At 38.0% G+C, this 18,583-nt stretch overlaps 1 protein-coding gene across 4 annotated transcripts in view; it reads right to left on the bottom strand.

The window, feature by feature from the left end:
- ROS1 (ROS proto-oncogene 1, receptor tyrosine kinase) overlaps positions 1-18,583 on the bottom strand; it is a 77,271-nt gene that overhangs the window by 53,768 nt on the left and 4,920 nt on the right. For 3 of the 4 annotated variants that reach the window (XR_013949615.1, XM_080588106.1, XM_080588105.1), the window contains exons 5-17: positions 16,449-16,509; positions 15,620-15,768; positions 14,057-14,195; positions 12,232-12,433; positions 11,482-11,558; positions 8,212-8,334; positions 7,009-7,193; positions 5,760-5,857; positions 4,714-5,225; positions 3,863-4,075; positions 2,875-2,985; positions 1,782-1,963; positions 628-819 (exon numbers count right to left, since the gene is read on the bottom strand). Coding sequence is in view for 3 of the 4 variants with exons in the window: in XM_080588106.1 (XP_080444232.1) it covers positions 628-819; positions 1,782-1,963; positions 2,875-2,985; positions 3,863-4,075; positions 4,714-5,225; positions 5,760-5,857; positions 7,009-7,193; positions 8,212-8,334; positions 11,482-11,558; positions 12,232-12,433; positions 14,057-14,195; positions 15,620-15,768; positions 16,449-16,509 (2,244 nt within the window). In the remaining variant the exon portion in view is untranslated. The remainder of the gene's footprint in view (positions 1-627; positions 820-1,781; positions 1,964-2,874; positions 2,986-3,862; positions 4,076-4,713; positions 5,226-5,759; positions 5,858-7,008; positions 7,194-8,211; positions 8,335-11,481; positions 11,559-12,231; positions 12,434-14,056; positions 14,196-15,619; positions 15,769-16,448; positions 16,510-18,583) is intronic. The other variant, XM_080588107.1, reaches the window with a different exon arrangement.

The raw sequence follows: 18,583 nt of genomic DNA, 5'->3' as shown, positions 1-18,583 counted from the left end.
ATCCACCCTAATGAAGGTAAAATAACAACCCCCATCCTTCCCCCCTCCCTCTGCCTTCCCCCCCTGATCTTGTAGTGTCTTTACTCATTCTTTCAAGAAGCCCCTTCTCTCCTACCAGATGAGCTCCTCTCCTCTGTGGCAGCCTCTCCTCAGCCTTCTGGAGCTCCCCAAGCAAAGGAAGAGGAGCCAAGTTGAAGCCAGGCCTCCAGCTTACTGGGGCAACTGAGAAAGAGAAGACTGGGAAGAGCAGGAGCAAATTGGGGGTAGAGACCTCAAAGATCCCCAGAGCACAGGACTTGCTGCTCTTGCTATCATGCAAGAAGCAGGAGCAGGCAGGATGGGAACTGTCAGTGTCAAAGCTGGCACCCTCACTGGCACAGTGTCAGTGGAATTAGGAGCCAAAGTTTTGGTATGGTTATTACTTGATTTAATTCTTACCCTGTTTCGTGCGCTCAAAAGGACAAAACAATATTGCTAGAAGAGCATGCTGTTTTTCTGGTTATAACATGGTGATTTTAACAACCATAAACACTGACTATACCCAAGAGATCTAACCACGAAAACACACTAAGTAATTAATAATAATAATAATAATAATAATAATAATAATAATAATAATACAGTCACCTGTTTACCAGAAAACTGTAGCTGTTCTTGTAACAAAAGGTACTCTTCTCCATTCAGTCTTGCACTCTCCACTGAATACATTGTAGCCCAATACAAGTAGCCATTTACTGAATCTACTACTAAATCCTTCACTAGGTACACAACATGAACCACAACATCCATATGGCCTCCCAGCAGTGATTTTCTGTAGATCTAGGGACAACAGAATTGCTTTTAGCACCACACTTAAATTGTCAACCATGATCAATTGAGTATACACAAGTGATTTTCCCACAGCCATATATCACAAGTTTATGCAAGCCTTAGGCTTCCAAAACTTAAACCTTTTCATTCAAAATGGAAGAAGAACAAGGCAAAATTATTAGTTAATGTTTGTCAGAAAGTAACAAAAGAAAAAGCTGAAATATCTATACCCCTTGGCTTTACAAGTTTCAGCAGCCTTCTGTCTGACAGAGTTTCTCACCCACTTCTTATTCACTGTTCACGAGAGTAAATGAGGGTGCAAGGCAGTGTGAAATCTGGCCTTCTAGCTCCAGTTTTTAAAAAAAGCTTCTGACTTTGCACTTACAAGAAATGAAAGGCATAATTTGACAGCACTGCATAAATTAGCACTGCAATTTTGAAGTCAGATACCTTTTAAATAATTCACATGTCAGTGTTTCTGATATGAGAGTGTACAAAGTGCAATTGTAATTATTTTTTATCTACAGTGATCTGCAAAATATCACAGTACAGAAGCCAATCTTGAAAATCTTTGTGTAAACAAGTCATGCTAATGTGCTACATATATAAGGATTAAAATAAAGTCCATCTCCCTCATGGCTGAGATGGACTTGGCAGCCTTTTTTTTTGCCATCTTCACTCATTTTTACAATGTTGAATTCTACAAAACTGTTGATAACATATTTGCCTGTTTTGCACCTTCAGTTCAGTACCCTGTATTAGTCAATATTAGTGAATATTTTACCCCAAACATTTGTATAAGACTGGAAAATCACATAAGAAAAGCCTCCTCTTTATATATTACGATAGCAAAGGTCCAAATGCATCTCAGGTTGCATGTATTAAGGACTGTCTTCCCAAATACTGTTTTACAGTCTTCTTACTGACTTCATTTATATATATATATATTTTTAAGTGCAACTCTACCCTACCGTATTTGCTTTGCCAGCCCAATACAAGCATTGTCCCAACCAATCGAAGGCCAACATTCTTGCATTTCTGATGTCAGATATATAAGGATTCTCAGCGGTACTCTCTCTCTTGTTCAATGACCAGGTCTGAATCTTCCCCATGGAATTACTCCAATACAGAGTGTCATTATACCAGTCGAGGTCTTGAAGAAAAAAAAAAAAAAAAAAGAAGAAGAAGATATTAAGCATTTCACAAGCATGTAAATAAAACAATAAACAAACAAACATATATAATATATATATATTTAAAAATAAAAAGGAACCAGACATTTTAGTTTTTAAAGAAGAACGCAAATGAACACTTAGTCTCAGTGAACATGAGGATAAATTTTTCCTTATAGGAATCACAAATTTGTGTACATATCACTCTGACAGTTATAAAAGTATATCATCTGTATTGGGATGCTGGAGGCACCACCTTTTGGCTCAGAGAGATGACTTCAGCTCTGCTGTAGCTGTGATGACATCAGTATCAGCCTGAAGAAGAGAAGGCTCTGGGGAGATGTCATTGCAAATTTTCAATTCTTAAAGGATGCTTATAAAAAAGATGGAGAGTGAGTTTTTAATTGGACAGATAATTATAGGACAAAGGAGAATGGTTTTAAACTAAAAGAGAAGATATTTAGATTAGATGTTAGGAGGAAATTCTTCATTCAGAGGGTGGTGAGGCACTGGCACAGGTTGCCCAGAGAATCTGTGTATGCCCCATCCCTGGAGGTGTTCAAGGCCAGGTTGGACGAGGCCCCAGACAATGTGATCTAGTGGGTGGCATCCCTGCTCATGGCAGGGGGGTTGGAAATGGATTATCTGTAAGGTCCAACCCAAGCCATTCTATGATTCTATGATCCGTAGCACTTCACTAAGGACTAATTTGATCCAGAAAGTAGAAGAAAGAGGATGGAGTCAAAGGCTTGGCTCAGTGAAGCTGCTTCACTATACACCTTCAAGTCTAGACTGCTGCAATGAAAGCTCTTGCCTTTCAGTTGATAAAATTTATGAAGACCTCATAAATGCCAATATGCAGCAGCAACACTAAGTTTGGTGGGGTATTTACCTGAAATATTTCTTATATCGGGAGAAAGGAATTCTCCTGGTCCATAGCTGTCCAGCCACTGCCTCCAGAGCCCTTCAGCCCCCACTGCCAATATATATGCCTCCTCTTCAGCTGTTAAAGAAAGAAAATTGCAGCTGTGCACACCAACAAAGAGCTAATTTATTATATTTGTATTTTAATTATCTTAGCAGGGGTTCCTGTTTCCAGGAAATTACAGAAGTACATAGATAAAATTGGCCTGTGTTAAGGAATAATGGACAAAGAAGGCAGGCATGAAAATATCACAATTTGAGAAAGTTACAGATTCAGGGCAGGTTTAGACCCAGAATAAGACAATTTGGAACCCTATTAGATACCTAAACACTACTGCAGGTTTGGACCTTGCTTACCAAAGTCAATTAATATCCCAGATTTCAGCTGCCAGCCCAGTACATTAAATAGAAATATTTTTTTCCCTCAGACATAGGTTATTACAGGTGAAATAGGTATCAAAAAGCATTTCAAAGATCTGCTAATCTCAGACATTGTGCACATGCCCATTTCTCCCATTATCTCCATTAAACCCAACGGTTTTCAGTTTTTAGTTAGCGTGCACTCTCCTGTAAACTTCCACGAATACCTAAAACACTGCTCAAACTACTTCATCATAGGAAGTGCTTTACAGAGTACAAAGCACCCTTTGTATACCTGTTTTTTCCATGTATTAAAAAATGTGTTTGACAGTGTATTTGCATTAGAAAACAATATATTTATAAATATATATATAAACATTAATAATAAATATATACTATGTACTACCATCATTGTAGTTTGAGAATCTTGTTACTTTAACTAAATGCAAATTCAGTTATCCTGTAATCTCTAGTGTTTCTAACCTAATCCATTTTGTACCCCTCTAGTTGCACTCTTTGTCCAAAGCCTGGACCAGGTGGAAAGCTGTACACATGACTCGTTCATCATTTCTCCTGGATAATAAAGAAATTCTCACCTCCTTCTAATGTCATGCCTCTAAATGACTCCGACCACGGCCCTTCACCAGCAGGAGACACAGCTCTGACAGACATTTCATACGCTGTGAAGCTGGCCAAATCCTTCACCATAAACCTGGTGTCACTAATGTTTGAGACAACCTGTTCCTCCATGGAAGGATTTTGAGATGACACTTTCACATCATAAGTCCAGTTCTGCCAAGCAGATGGACCTGTGAGATGCAAACATTTATGTTATTGCACAGTAGATGACTGTAGTGGAAGATATGTGTTGAGAAAACTCTAAGTTTGTAAGTTGGAAGCTCGTTTCAAAAATGCCAGTGCCAGAGGAATTAAGAAAGGGATGAATTAAAAAATTATATTCTCCATCTCTGTGACCAACCAAGAGTAGTGGCTGAGTTTCCCATGAAGAAAGAAGTTGGAAGAACCCAAATTTTCCTCAGGTAGTTTTCTGGTGTTACTCTTCAAACACATATGCACAGAGGATAGACGATAGCACAGATTGAAAACCACTAAGTCACTGACATGCATTTTCTGTGTGATATCATCAGCAAACATTACTGACACTCCATACTTTGGTTAAGATGGAACCTTGCTTAAAATCCCTTGCAAGTGACAGATGAGCTATTCACCTATATAAACATATTTTTTTTTTTTTAATTTACGCGGACAATTCAGGTATTTTACTGGCAAATCTTGAGTTAAATTTTTCAGACTGAGGTAAATCCACATCTTCCAGCAGAACTGGCTACTGAAGTCACTAAGTCCAACATCAGGGACAGGAAAAAATGGGAGGATTTCCCCTAGAAAGAAAAGGACTGGTCTTTCAGGAAATAAAATCTGAACTTACTGGTTCCAATAGGGTGTTCAGGTGATCTCCAGCTAATTACAGCTTGATGCAATCCAAATAGCACTGTGACAAACCGAGGAGGAGTTGGTAAAGGAAAAGGCTGAGTTGATACCCCATAGAAGAGCAAATTGCCAAAGCCAAAGTACTCTGGACAATCCAAACTGCAATCCATAACATACTCATTGAAGCTAGACTTTCCGTCTAGAGAAACCTCCTCTTGGAAAACTGCCCGGCCATCCGTGACAGTAAACATGTTATCTTCATAAACAAAGCTCTCCATGTCATCAAGTGTCACGTGCGATCGCAACATATGAAATTCTGAACCATCAAGAAAACCCGACACAAAGGTCTGTTCTGTTTTGTTGAAGAAAATAAGTCGCTTAGACTGGAAGTTGATCACGAAGTCTCTCAGAGCACTGGATTTCACAACTAGTGAAGCTGCAGAGGCAGCGTCAGGAAAGTGTGGAAGGTTTGCTCTGTATATACCATCCTCCAGGAGACAGAAAATATACCTGGCCAAGGAACAAAATATACCCAAGTAACTACAGCGCAAGAACTCTATAGATGAGTCACAAATATTTTAACAGCTCAAAGATGTGCCTGACTTTATGCAGACAATGAAAAAATGCTTTTGGTGCTGATAATATACATCCTAGGAGAATTAAGTACATCACTTTTTACCTTCTGGGGATCTGGCTGGCAAATCACTAGAGAATATTCCTCTATAATACCTCAGGTATTAAGCATTGACATTTAAAATGCAAAGAGCTTTATATTTGTAAATGCACCAAATGTCTATAAAACAAATTTCTGCATGGGAAATATTTTATCTCCTCTGATAACACCCTAGGGAAGAAAATGCTGAAACAATTCTGCAAGGTGTCACTTTTGTTCCGACAGTTTTATTGTTTGTTATTTGTTGCCATTGCACTTCTGTTTTAGTAAGGGAAGAGTTTGAAACAGGAACTAGATGACTACTGAAGTGGAGACAATTAGAGGAGCTTTATAGCACCTTTGACACCAAATACTCACAGGAGGACACTCACCCATTATAGGGATCAGCTACAACCTTCCTAGGGGATGTCACATAAAGAGGAGTGATGTCTTCAGCTGCTGTGCAGTTCTCTAAATGACAAACATGTATCTGGGGAATGAGAAGAGAAACCTGTGATGCATAGGGCATTTGCTAACAAGCAAACAAGCTGACTGGGGATTCTTTCAGGTGAACCCAACAACAAAATACCTCTCTCACAAGCCTAGGTCCTTCTAAGCTCTAGTGTTGTCAGACACCCAGGTATATCAGTGTAGCATGTACAAATAGATCCATGACAGCTTACCCTGAAAGAGCTGTCTGCCAGTCATCTTCAGATTAGCTTCCTGCCTCTGAGCTGGAGGGAGAAGCCTGATTTTGGGGTATTGACAAACTGTGCTTTGAAAATGATCTAGTACAGTAGGACAAAGAGAGAAGAAAGTGCTTTTCTGATACTGGGAGCAATACCTTGGGACTTCTCTAACCTGCAATGGCTTCAGAAAGCTCTGCCTTCAGTGTGTTCATCTACAGCTGCTTTTGTATTATTTTCTCACTACTAAGTTTCTCACTATGAGAGCAGCAAGAAGCTAGCAAAACCAAATGAAAAAACAAACAACAACAACAGCAACAAAACACTAACCATTTAGGGCAGCTTTCTAGTCCTTTGTGCATTAGAGCAATATAAAGGTACACGTAAAATCTGGCCATTAATATAAGTGATGTTTCACCAGTAGGTAATCAAGTGCAGAGTTTCTATCTATAATTTTACTTCAGGTTGAAACAGTAGTAACTTCAGCTGTCATCACTTTCCCTCTTGAACTTCTTTTGCCATCTATGAAGAGCATTGTAATCACTGACTAGTTACCACACCCCACACCATCTTCCTGAGGAAGAGTAGGAACTGAACAAGGTGCATAGAGAACCCAGTAACAGCAACAAAGTCATTAGTATTGGGTATGAGCTGGACATGAATCCAATCTCAAAAAAAATAAAGCATTTAAAACCAAAGCCTTTTCTGTCTTAAGGGGAAAAATAAGACAATGATACAGAGTTCTGTATAACCTGTTTGCTTTAAATATGACTTGATATTCCTCTTTGCTTTTTCTTTTTTTTTTTGTGAAATATGTGGATATTGTTGAAGTTAAAACTCTATTTCTACAATTATATTTTGTGTATGATAAACATCAAAGAGAATTTCTCAAGTAAATTAAATTACAGGAGTGGTTCAAATAAAATAAGAAATTAATTAAGCCCCAGAGCACTACCTTTTCATTCATGACAAAGTATATCCTCTGGAAAAGCCAGTCTACTGAGATTGATGTTATATTCCCCCAGCCAGCATAAAAGAGCATTATGTCAGATGTGTCAGACATATCTGCAGCTCCTTTCACCCAGATGGAATTCCCCTCAGAAAAATAGACAACTTGCTGATAAACATTCACTGAAATTCCTAAAAAATAGAAAAATATGTGCACACAAATAATATAAGAAATATGTCTCAATTTTTCAGTTACTTTTTCCTAATTGCCTTGAAAAGAAGTACTTTTCAATCTGCAACCCAACTTCATAGGAGAAAAGTTAACTTTTTCTCTCCTCCACTTCTAGTCTTCATTCAGATAATGAAACTTTCCCAACTCCTATGTAAGTGATATTATTGTAGACAATTGCCTTTCACAAAGGTAATCAGACAGAAAAAGAATATATAAAATGCAAACCAACTGACACTGATTCCTCCTCTCCAGGGCAAAGAGATGCAGTTTGTATCTGCTCACAAAGCACCATGTACTCTAATTTAAGCTAGACATTATCTGTGCCACTCCTGTACTATCAAAGAGTATTTAGTCTGGGGCAACATTCATTCTCTGGCGTCTTTGCGGCTCTGTGAACTGTAGAAGATAAACTCAGATTTCCACACTGTCTTCAATGACCACATACAGCACCAGTGTAGATAACAGACCTTACAGTGGCAAGTAATTTGAGATAACATGGTAGTCTGGTGATTTAGGCTACTTAAATGTCTTTTTCAGAAGCAATGTGCCCCAGACTTGCTAACATACAACACTAGCATACACTTCAGCCAGTATCTTTTGACACTGTATTAAGTCTTTAGCTTGAACCACTTTACTTCCTCATATTCATGCTGAGAAAATGCAGTCATCAGTCATAGGGAAACATCTGCTTTGGCTTCACCTTACCTCAATTTGTATATCTACTATATAAAAGTCCACCTCTGAACTAGCTGCCTAGATTCAGTGAAGAGGTAACACGGGAGAAAAATTTATCTCATCCTAATGCCTGTTATTTCAAACAGGTCAAATCACATCCTGAAATTTCCCATTTCTCCCCACTGATTACGAAGGGAGGCCAATACTTTCTCAGACTAGGTGAGGTTCATTCTGCCCTTGTGAACACAGAGGTGTAAGCTACACCTGAGAGAGAGAGAGAGAGAGAACCCAATGAAATTTTACCTGTAATGTTGTGGTGTATTATACCATTTTGAAGGCACTGGGCTGCTTCGACGAAATGTTCCATGTATCTTTTCCTTAAAGACTGGTTCCTGGACAGGAAGAGCCATTTTGCTTTTTCCTTAACTAAAAAAATAAATAATTAAAAAAAAAATGGAGAAATTCAGAATTTAGACAGATGACTGGAGCACAAAATAATGTTGTCAGACACATCATTAACAGAAATGCATATGCATATGCACACACATATACATACACACATATATTCTTATGGTAGCAATGACTGAATAAAACTTAAACTCTTTGAGTGTTGCAAGTGGATGGAGTTATTCACCATTACACCAACAGCATCTGGCTACTTGTCCAGGGTGAGAATGAACCATCTGAATTTCACACCATTATTTCCTGTAACATGAGAGTCCTTAGTGAAGGAAAGTGAGCTGTGGCAAATGAGGACATAAGGATTACCAGGGAAAGGAACACACTAAGACATCCACATCACCCTGAAAACCAGTGGAAGCCGGATATTTAACTCCCCTTGGCCTCTTTGAAAACCCCAGTCAAACTATAATATTATCCCACATAGCTTGGAAAGTGCAAAGCAAATATGTTTATTTTGTGTATATCATCATGTTAGCCTGTGATTTTTTTCAAGGAAAAATTTATTTTCACTGATAAATAATGATAATGAGTTAATACTATATTCTTCAAAGTAGATGATATATATACACATCTATTTTAAGGTCAAAAAAGAGAGCTTGTTCACATAAACTGACTTCCTGCTTATACGGGCCCAAGTATCTTAGATAGAAATCTCTGCAGAAAGCCTTTACCTTCTGTCTGGGTTATACATAGCTCTGGAAGAGATAGCTAACCTTGCTTCTGAATCTCAGGTTCCTGAAAGTTTAATGTATTCCATGCTAAATTGATTTACGAGGTAGTTACCTTCATTTTAAGAAGTGATACATTATTTTAAGTCTGAATTTGGGTAATTTCAGTTTCCAAATAATCCTTTCATTTTTTTTCTTTTTTTTTTCTTCTAGTTTAAAAAAATTCCTGCTATCAGTGATCATTTCTTCATATGGGTATCACAAGACTGTGATCAAATGCTGTCTTAATTCATTCCTGGATAATCTCAATAGTCTGAGTTGCCTACATATCTCACATGATGCAGACACTAAGAGTCATTTTGGTAATAGTCCCACTAGTAAAATGGAGTAGAGTAGTTCAGTTGGAAGGGACTTTCAGAGATCATTGAGTCCAACAGCCTGACCACTTCAGGGCTAACCAAAAGTTACAGCACATTATTGAGTGCATTGTCCAAACTCCTCTTGAACACTGACAGGCATGGGGCATCAACCACCTCTCCAGGAAGCCTGTTCCAGTGTTTGACCACCCTCATGGTACAGAAATTTTCCCTAACGCCCAGCCTGACCTTCCCCTGGTGCAGCTTTGTGCTGTTCCCTCACGTCCTGCCATCGGTGACCAGGGAGCAGAGGCCAGGACCCCCCTCCCAGCTCCCCCTGCTCTGGGAGTTGCAGAGAGCAACGAGGTCACCTCTTGGCCTCCTCTTCTCCAGAGCAGACAACCCAAGTGCCCTCAGCCTCTCCTCGCAGGACATGCCTTCACACCCTGTTACCAGCCTTGTTGCCCTCCTCTGGATGCTTTCAAGGACCATAACACCCTTTTTATACTGTGGAGCCCAGAACTGCACACAATGTGCAAGGTGAGGCCGCACCAGCACTAAAAATAGCAGGAGCATCACCTCTTTTGACCAGCTGGCTGTGCTGTGCTTAATGCTCCCCTCAGTGCCGCTTGCCCTCTGGCTGCCAGGGCATGCTGCTGGCTCATGCTGAGCCTGCTGTCACCAGCACCCCCAGTCCTTTCTGCTGAGCTGCTCCCCAGGCACTCCTCTCCCAGCCTGTGAGTGCGTCCAGCACTACTCCGATCCAGGTGCAGCACTCAGCGTTTTCCTTTGTACATTTACCTTTGTACCTAGTATAAGAGACTAGTGTCACTTCCTCGTCTTTTTTCCAGCGACATTTCTTACGGTTTAGCCCAGAGATCAGATTCTGTCTCTGATACAGTAAAACTATCTCTGAATGTGCTACATGCAGAAAGGGGAGATCCTGTTCATGTGAGCACACACAAAAAATGCACGTGGGTGCAACTCACAAGACTCAACTGTTTTAAGTGGCAACTAGGAAGGGGATAGGGGGAAGGTTCCCCACACCAAAAGTTGTTCTGGCAGGGAGGGTTGTCTGTTTGTTTTCTACTTGAAATTAATTGCTTGCAAATTGACTTGACTTAATGAACCCAATGAGATGTACTAGTCTGGACATTTTACAAATGGCACAAATGTGTGGTTCAGAGTCAGCAAGCTCTAGAGTATAGTCAGCAAGTTCTCCACCTCTGTGGAGCCTCCAGATGAGGACATACCACTCTGTTAACTAACTTGAGCTATTACATAAAAATTTAAGGCATAGTTTTAAAAAAGCTTAACTGAAGCTAACGGACAAATTTCTTCAACCGGTAGAAAAGGTCTGCTGATTTTTAGATTTAGAGACTGACTTAAAGTATTTGCTAGAGCTTGGTTAAGAGCTTCCAAGTATTTGACAACAGGGATTTCTTCAGGAAGGGAAATGTCTTATGTTTTCTTTTCTAAAGATACATTTTCATAACAGTGAATTCATTCTCATTTGTGGTTTATGTCAACATAAACCTTTCTCTGGCAACTAATCAATATTTCTGTAATTTTTCAAGTGATACTTATAGTGCATCACTTTTGTTACAAGTAAGTGAATATAGTAAAAATAAAAACAGCAATAAAAACAAAAAAAAATGAAAACAACAAAAGATACATTTCCACATATTTTGCATGAGATTACTGAAGACATTTTGACAAGAGACTTTAATATGATATATTCGATGTTATTAAAAAAATATGTTTGCTTATCAAAATCTTGTAGAAAATGAAAGCATGTCTTCTCAGTCACTGCCTTGGACCACTGGCATGTTTTTCACCTGTAGAACAACTCAAGATGAATTTGTTTGGGCCTACCAACATCTCAGATTATTACTGTGCTTTGTAGCCCAATAATGCTAAAGCCAAAGAACAGGACTGTCTCTGATGTACTATCAGTCCCTCAGTGTACAACTTGTGCTCTGTTTGCAGTTTAAATATTGTTCTCTTCTTCAGGGTACATGACAACCCAGTGAATGGGATTTTGTCCCCAGATACAGACAGTGATAGGGACTCTGCTGCTCCTGTACCTTTGGATTCTGGCGTTGTGATGTTGGCTTCTGCAGGGGGTCCAGCACCAGCCTCATTAACCGCTACAATGGTGAACCTATGGTAAATCAAAGAGACAGGTTTGGGTTTGAGGGTTTCTTTTGAGAGATTGATTAAGAAGCATTTTATAAAGGGCAGGTGCTACAGAAGTGTTTTCCTTTTGGAAAACATACATTTAAATAAAATGTTCTTGGAAATTTGTAATAAAAATATAATCAACCAGAATCTGATTTGTCTAGCTTTGAAAGGCGAAGCAACAGCAATATCCTCTAAGTGAAAATTTCAAATGGGATTTTAGACTCAGAAGAACAACTCAATTTCATTTCAAAAGATCTGTATTTACCAGTGAAGTAGAATGCAGACCCTGGTGTTTAATAAAAATGAAGGAAATTTTTCTAATGTTTAAATAGAGAGGACTGTTCTGTCACTCCCTGAATACACTGAAAACATGCTATATAAGCTTTATATATATATATAAAGATAAGAAAATGCAGCTTATTGGCCCTATATCAGATTGTTTTTCCTTCCTCCCCACCTGGATTCCATATAAATATAAGCAGCCTACCCAACCAGAATAACTTCATTATCTCAAGGAAGGTACCTCTGCTTTTGGCAAGAACATAAATAAGCAGCACAATTGTGCAGAAGTGGTATTCAGGCATACCCTCTTATATCTGGGCAAGAAGTAGTACAGCAGTCTTGGCTTTGTTGGTTATCTTTTCTTTTTGTACCTGTAAGTGCTGTTTGGGAAAGTAGAGTAGAACTGAAAGCTATGCCCTCTTGATGCTCTCAACAGTTTATGATTCTCACTGGCCAGGAGCAAGTTATATCCAATAATCAATCCGTTGGGAAAAAGTGGTGGAGACCAACTAACTTCAACAGTGTTTGGACTTGAACTCTGAATATCTTTAATGATAGGAGCTGTAGTAGGAGCTGCAAAAAACAGAAATAATTGACAGTGTTGTGGCATTTAAGACATGAATAGTTTTTCATTTTTTCAAGTACTGTTTTAGTTTTTAGACCTGGTAATATTGTTCCCGATAATATTTATTATTATAAAATAATTAATAAATATTATATAAGTTGTTGAAAAGTTATACATTAGGACCAGAACAGTTTCTAAAGGATCGTGAAGAAAAGCTAGCCTCCTTGTATTTTGCAGAAGACAACTAATTTCCCGTTTTGAGTGTATAACCTTTCAACTCTTCATTCTCATATCTCAGTTTGCTCCACGTAACAGGGAACAGAACAAGAACAGTCTGCCCTGTGAATCTTCTAAATTATGCCTTTTCAGTGCCGCGTCCACATCACATTTTCACTGAAGTTTATTTGGTATCTATACAGTGACCTTGTTGTAAAAAGAAAAAAGGAAGCAAACCAAGCCTTACAAGGTTGGAGAACATTTAATTTCTCACATATCTGTGATCCCCACCACAGTGTACTTGGGAATCTGCTGAGAGCCAAATCTCAGCTTCCATAGACTTTTCCCTATATTGTATTCTCTGGTCAGATGGATTTGTCACAATCTATAATGTAGAAACCCTGGAGGATTTTTCCTTCTACCTTCAGTCTTGAGGGTTTGTTAATTTTCTTTGTTTTCCTAAACAGGAGATGCAAGGTGGGAAAAAAAAAAAAAAAAAAAAAGTATGTCATTTAGGAACATGAGCAAGACTTTTAAAGTTAGATCCTGCAGCACTAATGTTTCAGCACTAAGCTCAGTGAAGCTGGAAAACAAAGTAACTTAAAAATCATGAAAAATATCTATTTTTTTCTATGAAATTATGTACACTATGCCATGGGATGCAAACTAAAAAGCTATGACACCTCCTCTAATGCCTTACTCAAGGGTATATATAGTTCTCAATATGAAACTGCATATATCACCAAGAGAAAGGAAACAGTATCAGTGCAAAGTGCAAATATTTTTTAATGTCAGTTCCATGAAATGTTGATAACATGACCATGACATCATATGCTGTCTGTAAGACAATAACAGACCAGGAAATTATATTCAAATACTATAATTTTATTTACCTTCTCATATCACTGATGTCTTAACTAAGGAATATTGTTAATGTAATTTCTGTCTCACAATAACAAGGTACAGGGAGGTTCCATCTTTCTGTTGTAGATATATAGATTTTTTAAATATGAGCAAATTAACTGACATGTTGGGAAAAAAAAAAAAAAAAAACAGCAACCGTCTTTTTTTTTCTTAAAGGTCCAGGAAAGCATTTGTATTTCATTCAAAAAGTTATTGTGTGTAATTATGCACAAAAGTATTCAATGTGCCCTAACAATTTGACCATGTACTTTTCTGTTTACATTTTTAAAACCAGAAGCCACAAACAGTCCTAAATCTTGTAGTTCAAATAAAAAGAACCTATAGTATTTTAGCTGTCTTCTGCAGCTACTTATCAGATAACAAATGTCGTTCTTTAGATTAAGCAGCTTTTTTTTTTTGTTTTTTTCTGTGAAGGAAGCAAGAAACAACAAGGAAACCTAAATGTTTCTGACATGGTCCTGAAAGAAGTGATTAATAGTGCAATATATTACCTCCGAAAGCATGGGTCCGGTAACTGGGACTCGGCGGAGAATGGAGCTGCAGCTGAGATGTTATGATCCAAACTACTCGAAATACATACTCTGTGAAGGCTTGAAGGTCTTTGACTGTATATGAAGTTTCAGATACTACCTAGATCAATGTATAAACACATCCATTTTCCTTCTTCCTCCATCTGGAGTTATTACGTAGGGTGTTATCTGATCAAAAGAGATCTGATACAGCAGCATACATATTTCAAGATACTGGAGTGCAGTATCCTAAGTTTAAATAAGAACAAATTCTGGGGGCTATTTGTATCACAGAATTTGATTTTTCTTCCTTTCAGAACTTTTTACCACCTATTTTCTTCAGAAAATCTAAATTTTTACTAAATCTAAGCAGTGAGTGGATGTGTGGAAGGATGGATACAATAGTAAATTTGAAGAATAAGGTTAATAATAATAATAATAATGACAACAACAACATGGGCAATATATTTTAAACTTTTGATATATATACTAAAGGTTGATCCAATGGCTCCTAGATACCCTAAAATATTTACAGTCTGAAGTCATTGCTCCACATTATTTCACCAATGATTAATTCAAAAGAACTTCCTGGTTAGCAAATGGTCTTCATGCTTTTTTGTACCAACTCACCATGCTCCATAAATTAGTCCAACAGAGATGATGACAAGATAACAAGCATGCAGTTGACACAAAAGAGCATGATCAAAGAATGACTGCACTGAGTCAGAACAAAGGTCTACCTAGCCAAGTATTATATCTTTTACAAGAACCAAAAAAAAATATCTGTAAGGTAGAATACCTGGAGGGGGGGCGAGAGGGGGAATAAAAATAAAAATAGCATGCAATTATATTTCTCTAGAATAATCACAGTCTTGACATTTTATAAGTATGGATCAACATGAAAAAAATGCAATGTTTATATTTAGTAGAACTCAATCTTTTCTTCCATTAAATTGTCCAGTCACTTTTTGAACCCTATTTTGTAATTTAAATAATTTTAATATTTATTAATTTAAATTTAGTAATTTAATGTCCACACGTGTCAGGAAGCAGCTGAACATCTTAACTAAATGTTCTGCAATGAAATACCTTTGTGTGTGCTTGTTTTGAATTTTCCACCAAGGTCCCTAGTTCTTATGTTGGAGAAAAAGGAATAATTGTTCAGTTCTCAGCTTCTCTATGTTATCCATGATATTCACAAACCTCCTTTATATGCCTAATATATTATCAAATTACTTTCTAAAATAAAGCAAAGAGCAGACAATAAACGTAACCTTTGCCCTACAAGTACATCAAGAATCCTAGTATGTTTTACCAGTCTTAGCAAACTGCTAGAAAACAATAAAGGAGCCACTTAATTCACCACTAAATTACAGCCACTTCTGTTGCAAAATCTGGCTGTTACTTTCTTTCCTCACATGTTTTTTGACATGATTACACTCTATTAATAAATTACCTTCTCTTTTCCCCCCAGTGAAGCAGGAATGGATTATAAATTAGAAGAACCTTTTCCCTTGCAAAGTAAAAGGAATTGTCTTTCTTTACCTCAGTGTATCTCCAGTCCCCAGGGAGCTGGCTGAACTTCCACTGGATAATATATTTCACCTCAGAGATGTTAGCTGGCTTCCAACCTAGTGTGACATTGTGGCTTCCAATGGTAGATGCAAATGGTGCTCCAGGATTGTTCAAATATTCTGAGGGGGAAACAAACACAATAGTAAGAAAGCTCCCTTCATGGCAAACTCTGGATCTATTACCTCATGCACCTGATAGCTGTGAAGCCAACAAAAACTCATAAAATAATATATCTAAACTGTTGGTGAATGAATCACATGACATTTTAAAAGTAGTTTGATAAAAAGCCTTGAACGGGCCAAGCTCAAACTGAGCAAATGTGACTACATCTCTGCACTTGGCTAAATGCACTTTTAGTTATAGGTACCTAGTGAAGGTCTGATGAGTAGAGAAAGTATGGGAAACCTCTGAAGAGAGGATTTGCATGGAGCCTGTTTCAATACCACTGTATTAGCCTAATTATTACCATTTAAGTCACAGGAGATTTTGGCAATGATTTCAATGTAACAGTCAGGTCAAGGATGAATGCTCTACAAAGCATCATCTTAAGTAGTTGAGAATGGATTCAAAAAGTCCCAAGTCCATGAAAGGGAGGGGAAAAATGTTCTACTGTAAAGCAAATTTAACTTCATTTTATTTGTTATAAGAAAAATGAAGAGAATTATAGCTTTCCAATGAATCAAAAAACACAAGATATCCCTATTTTTTCCAAAGAAATCCAGATCGCAAAGCAAGGCTGTAATCTTAAAATGGAATTTATCAGACTGTGAGTTAGACACAGGACTATGTTTCGACTTACCTTGTGCTTCAACACCATATGCATCCTCTGCACGGCTACAGCCAAACTTGCAGGAAATTGTCTGTGTAGGATAGAGAAATCACTGGTTAGTTTTGTAGAAATACATACATTTTAAATACATAGAAACCCTGTGGACATTTTGAATACATTAAAATCTTGTAGAAATAATTACATTCATTTTTAAAAATGGCAGTACCACAATTTCATTCCAGAGATTTTCCTGAGAGCCATTCTATCAACTTCACTGGGCACTGAATGAGGGCTTTTGTCCTTACACACTGTCCCTTTGTGGAAAGCACAAATACGGAGCTGTGTTAAAGCTGGAAAAAGAATTTGGTGACAACCATGGATTTAGAAAATATTTTTTTTAAAACTTGCTGGCAATGTATTCTACATTTGGGGTTTCACACTTTCCTGCTTAATATATTTCTCATGAATGAAGCATACTCTTACAAATGTAATTCCAGAGAATTTTCAAAATGGTTGAAATCATTAGCTTCTCAGAGCAGCCCGGTTAATTCACTCTTCCTCAGTAGTAGTTACTACTTCTGCTACAATCATGTCTACAAGCTGAAATCATGACAATACCCCAGGGCAGTGAGTTCTCCACACTCACATCCTAAGAACAGAAAACTTCTAAGAGGTTTCAGTCTAGGTAGGGAACCTAGAGGTAGCATTACGCTGTTTTATAGGCAGAGAACATAAAAAGAGGTAGTAACATTTCCCAGATGCATCGCAGTAGCTTAAAAATCACTTTTAAGACTGAGTCTCCAGGAAATTCAAAAAAATTGAGAAGTGATGGTTTCAGTTTTTTCTAGACGGGCATTTTATTTGGGCTCATTTTACTCTGTGAGTTTATTTGGCCTATAAAACTTGAAGTTTGCTTCATACAGCAGCCATGTTTCGCGTGATAATTAACATTTAGACCATTCAGAGGCAATTCATTATATTAACTGAGTGATTTTCCTCAATTGCACTCTCTTTAAGACTCCAGGATATCCACTTCTGGCACCCTTCAGACACTGATAAGCCATACGACTTCAGAAAAGTCAGTTGCTGCTGAGATAGATTTCAAAACTTCCTTAGCAGTATATCCTTAAATATATATTACCTCAAATCTAGGCATTAGCTGCCAAGTACAAGCATTTCAAAAGTTTTTTCAATGCTTTCATGTTCAGAGAAGTAAAATACTTCCAAGTGAATTACAATGACTATTAGAAGGCAAAGGTCTAGGTATAAGTAAATATTACTTATCAGCTGTAAATTGCAGCTTGTCTTTACAACCAAGTATTGTTTAGTTTGCGGGGGATCACTTTGTCAGTTTAACAAGCTGATTCATCGTGCTTTCTGCTTCATTTAACACAGACGTTTTCAACCATTTGTGTTTTGTATTGTTTTTCCTTCTTCTTTTGATCTTTGTCAGAACCATAAATCCAATTTTTGCTTTAGGTAAGAGGATTACAGAAGCTCCAACCCTTAGAAATTTTGAAGGAAATTTGCCATCTGCTCTGCCTGAAAACAAGAAATCCTCATATACTCTCCGTCTGTAGGAACTGCCCCTTCCTGTGAATACCCCCACTGAATTTAGAAGCATTCCCCTGTTCCTAGGTGAGCGGTACTATTCAAAAGGAGTAATACTCCTGGCTTCAGTCTCAGGGCGTAGTCACACAACAGAGCTGAGCAGATGCCAAAGGAAAAGTCCCACCCTTGTGCCTCCTCCTTTCCCCTGAGGACTGCAATGATCTGATCCCCTACATGCAGTGATCCGGTGCTCGCGTGACCACATGGGGAGTCAAGTCGGGCAGCTGATCCAGCGTAAGCATAATCCTGAAAAGCCCTTGCATAATTTGTGGAACTAACATTGACATTTTGTGTGGCCAAACGAGCAAAAACAAACAAACAAAACAGAAGTTGGTTACTTCTTGGGCTGTTCCTATGCTCTAAAACCATTTTATCTGTAAGCCATTCAGCTTAATTGCAAACTATTGTCATGTTCACAGTTTCACAGATCAAGAAGCACACCACCACCACCCCGAAAAATCAATCCTTTCAATCAGATTTCCAGACTCCCAGCAGGTTTGTGTTCTACTTGGGATCCTCTCCAGCTCCTCTACTGCCAGCTTGCCTCCAACTGG

Source organism: Anser brachyrhynchus, assembly GCF_964034855.1.
Source record: "Anser brachyrhynchus genome assembly, chromosome: 3".
In the NCBI taxonomy this organism is placed as follows: Eukaryota; Metazoa; Chordata; class Aves; order Anseriformes; family Anatidae; genus Anser; species Anser brachyrhynchus.
Note: the sequence above shows the minus strand (reverse complement) of the source record. Positions and strands in the feature narration are given on the sequence as shown.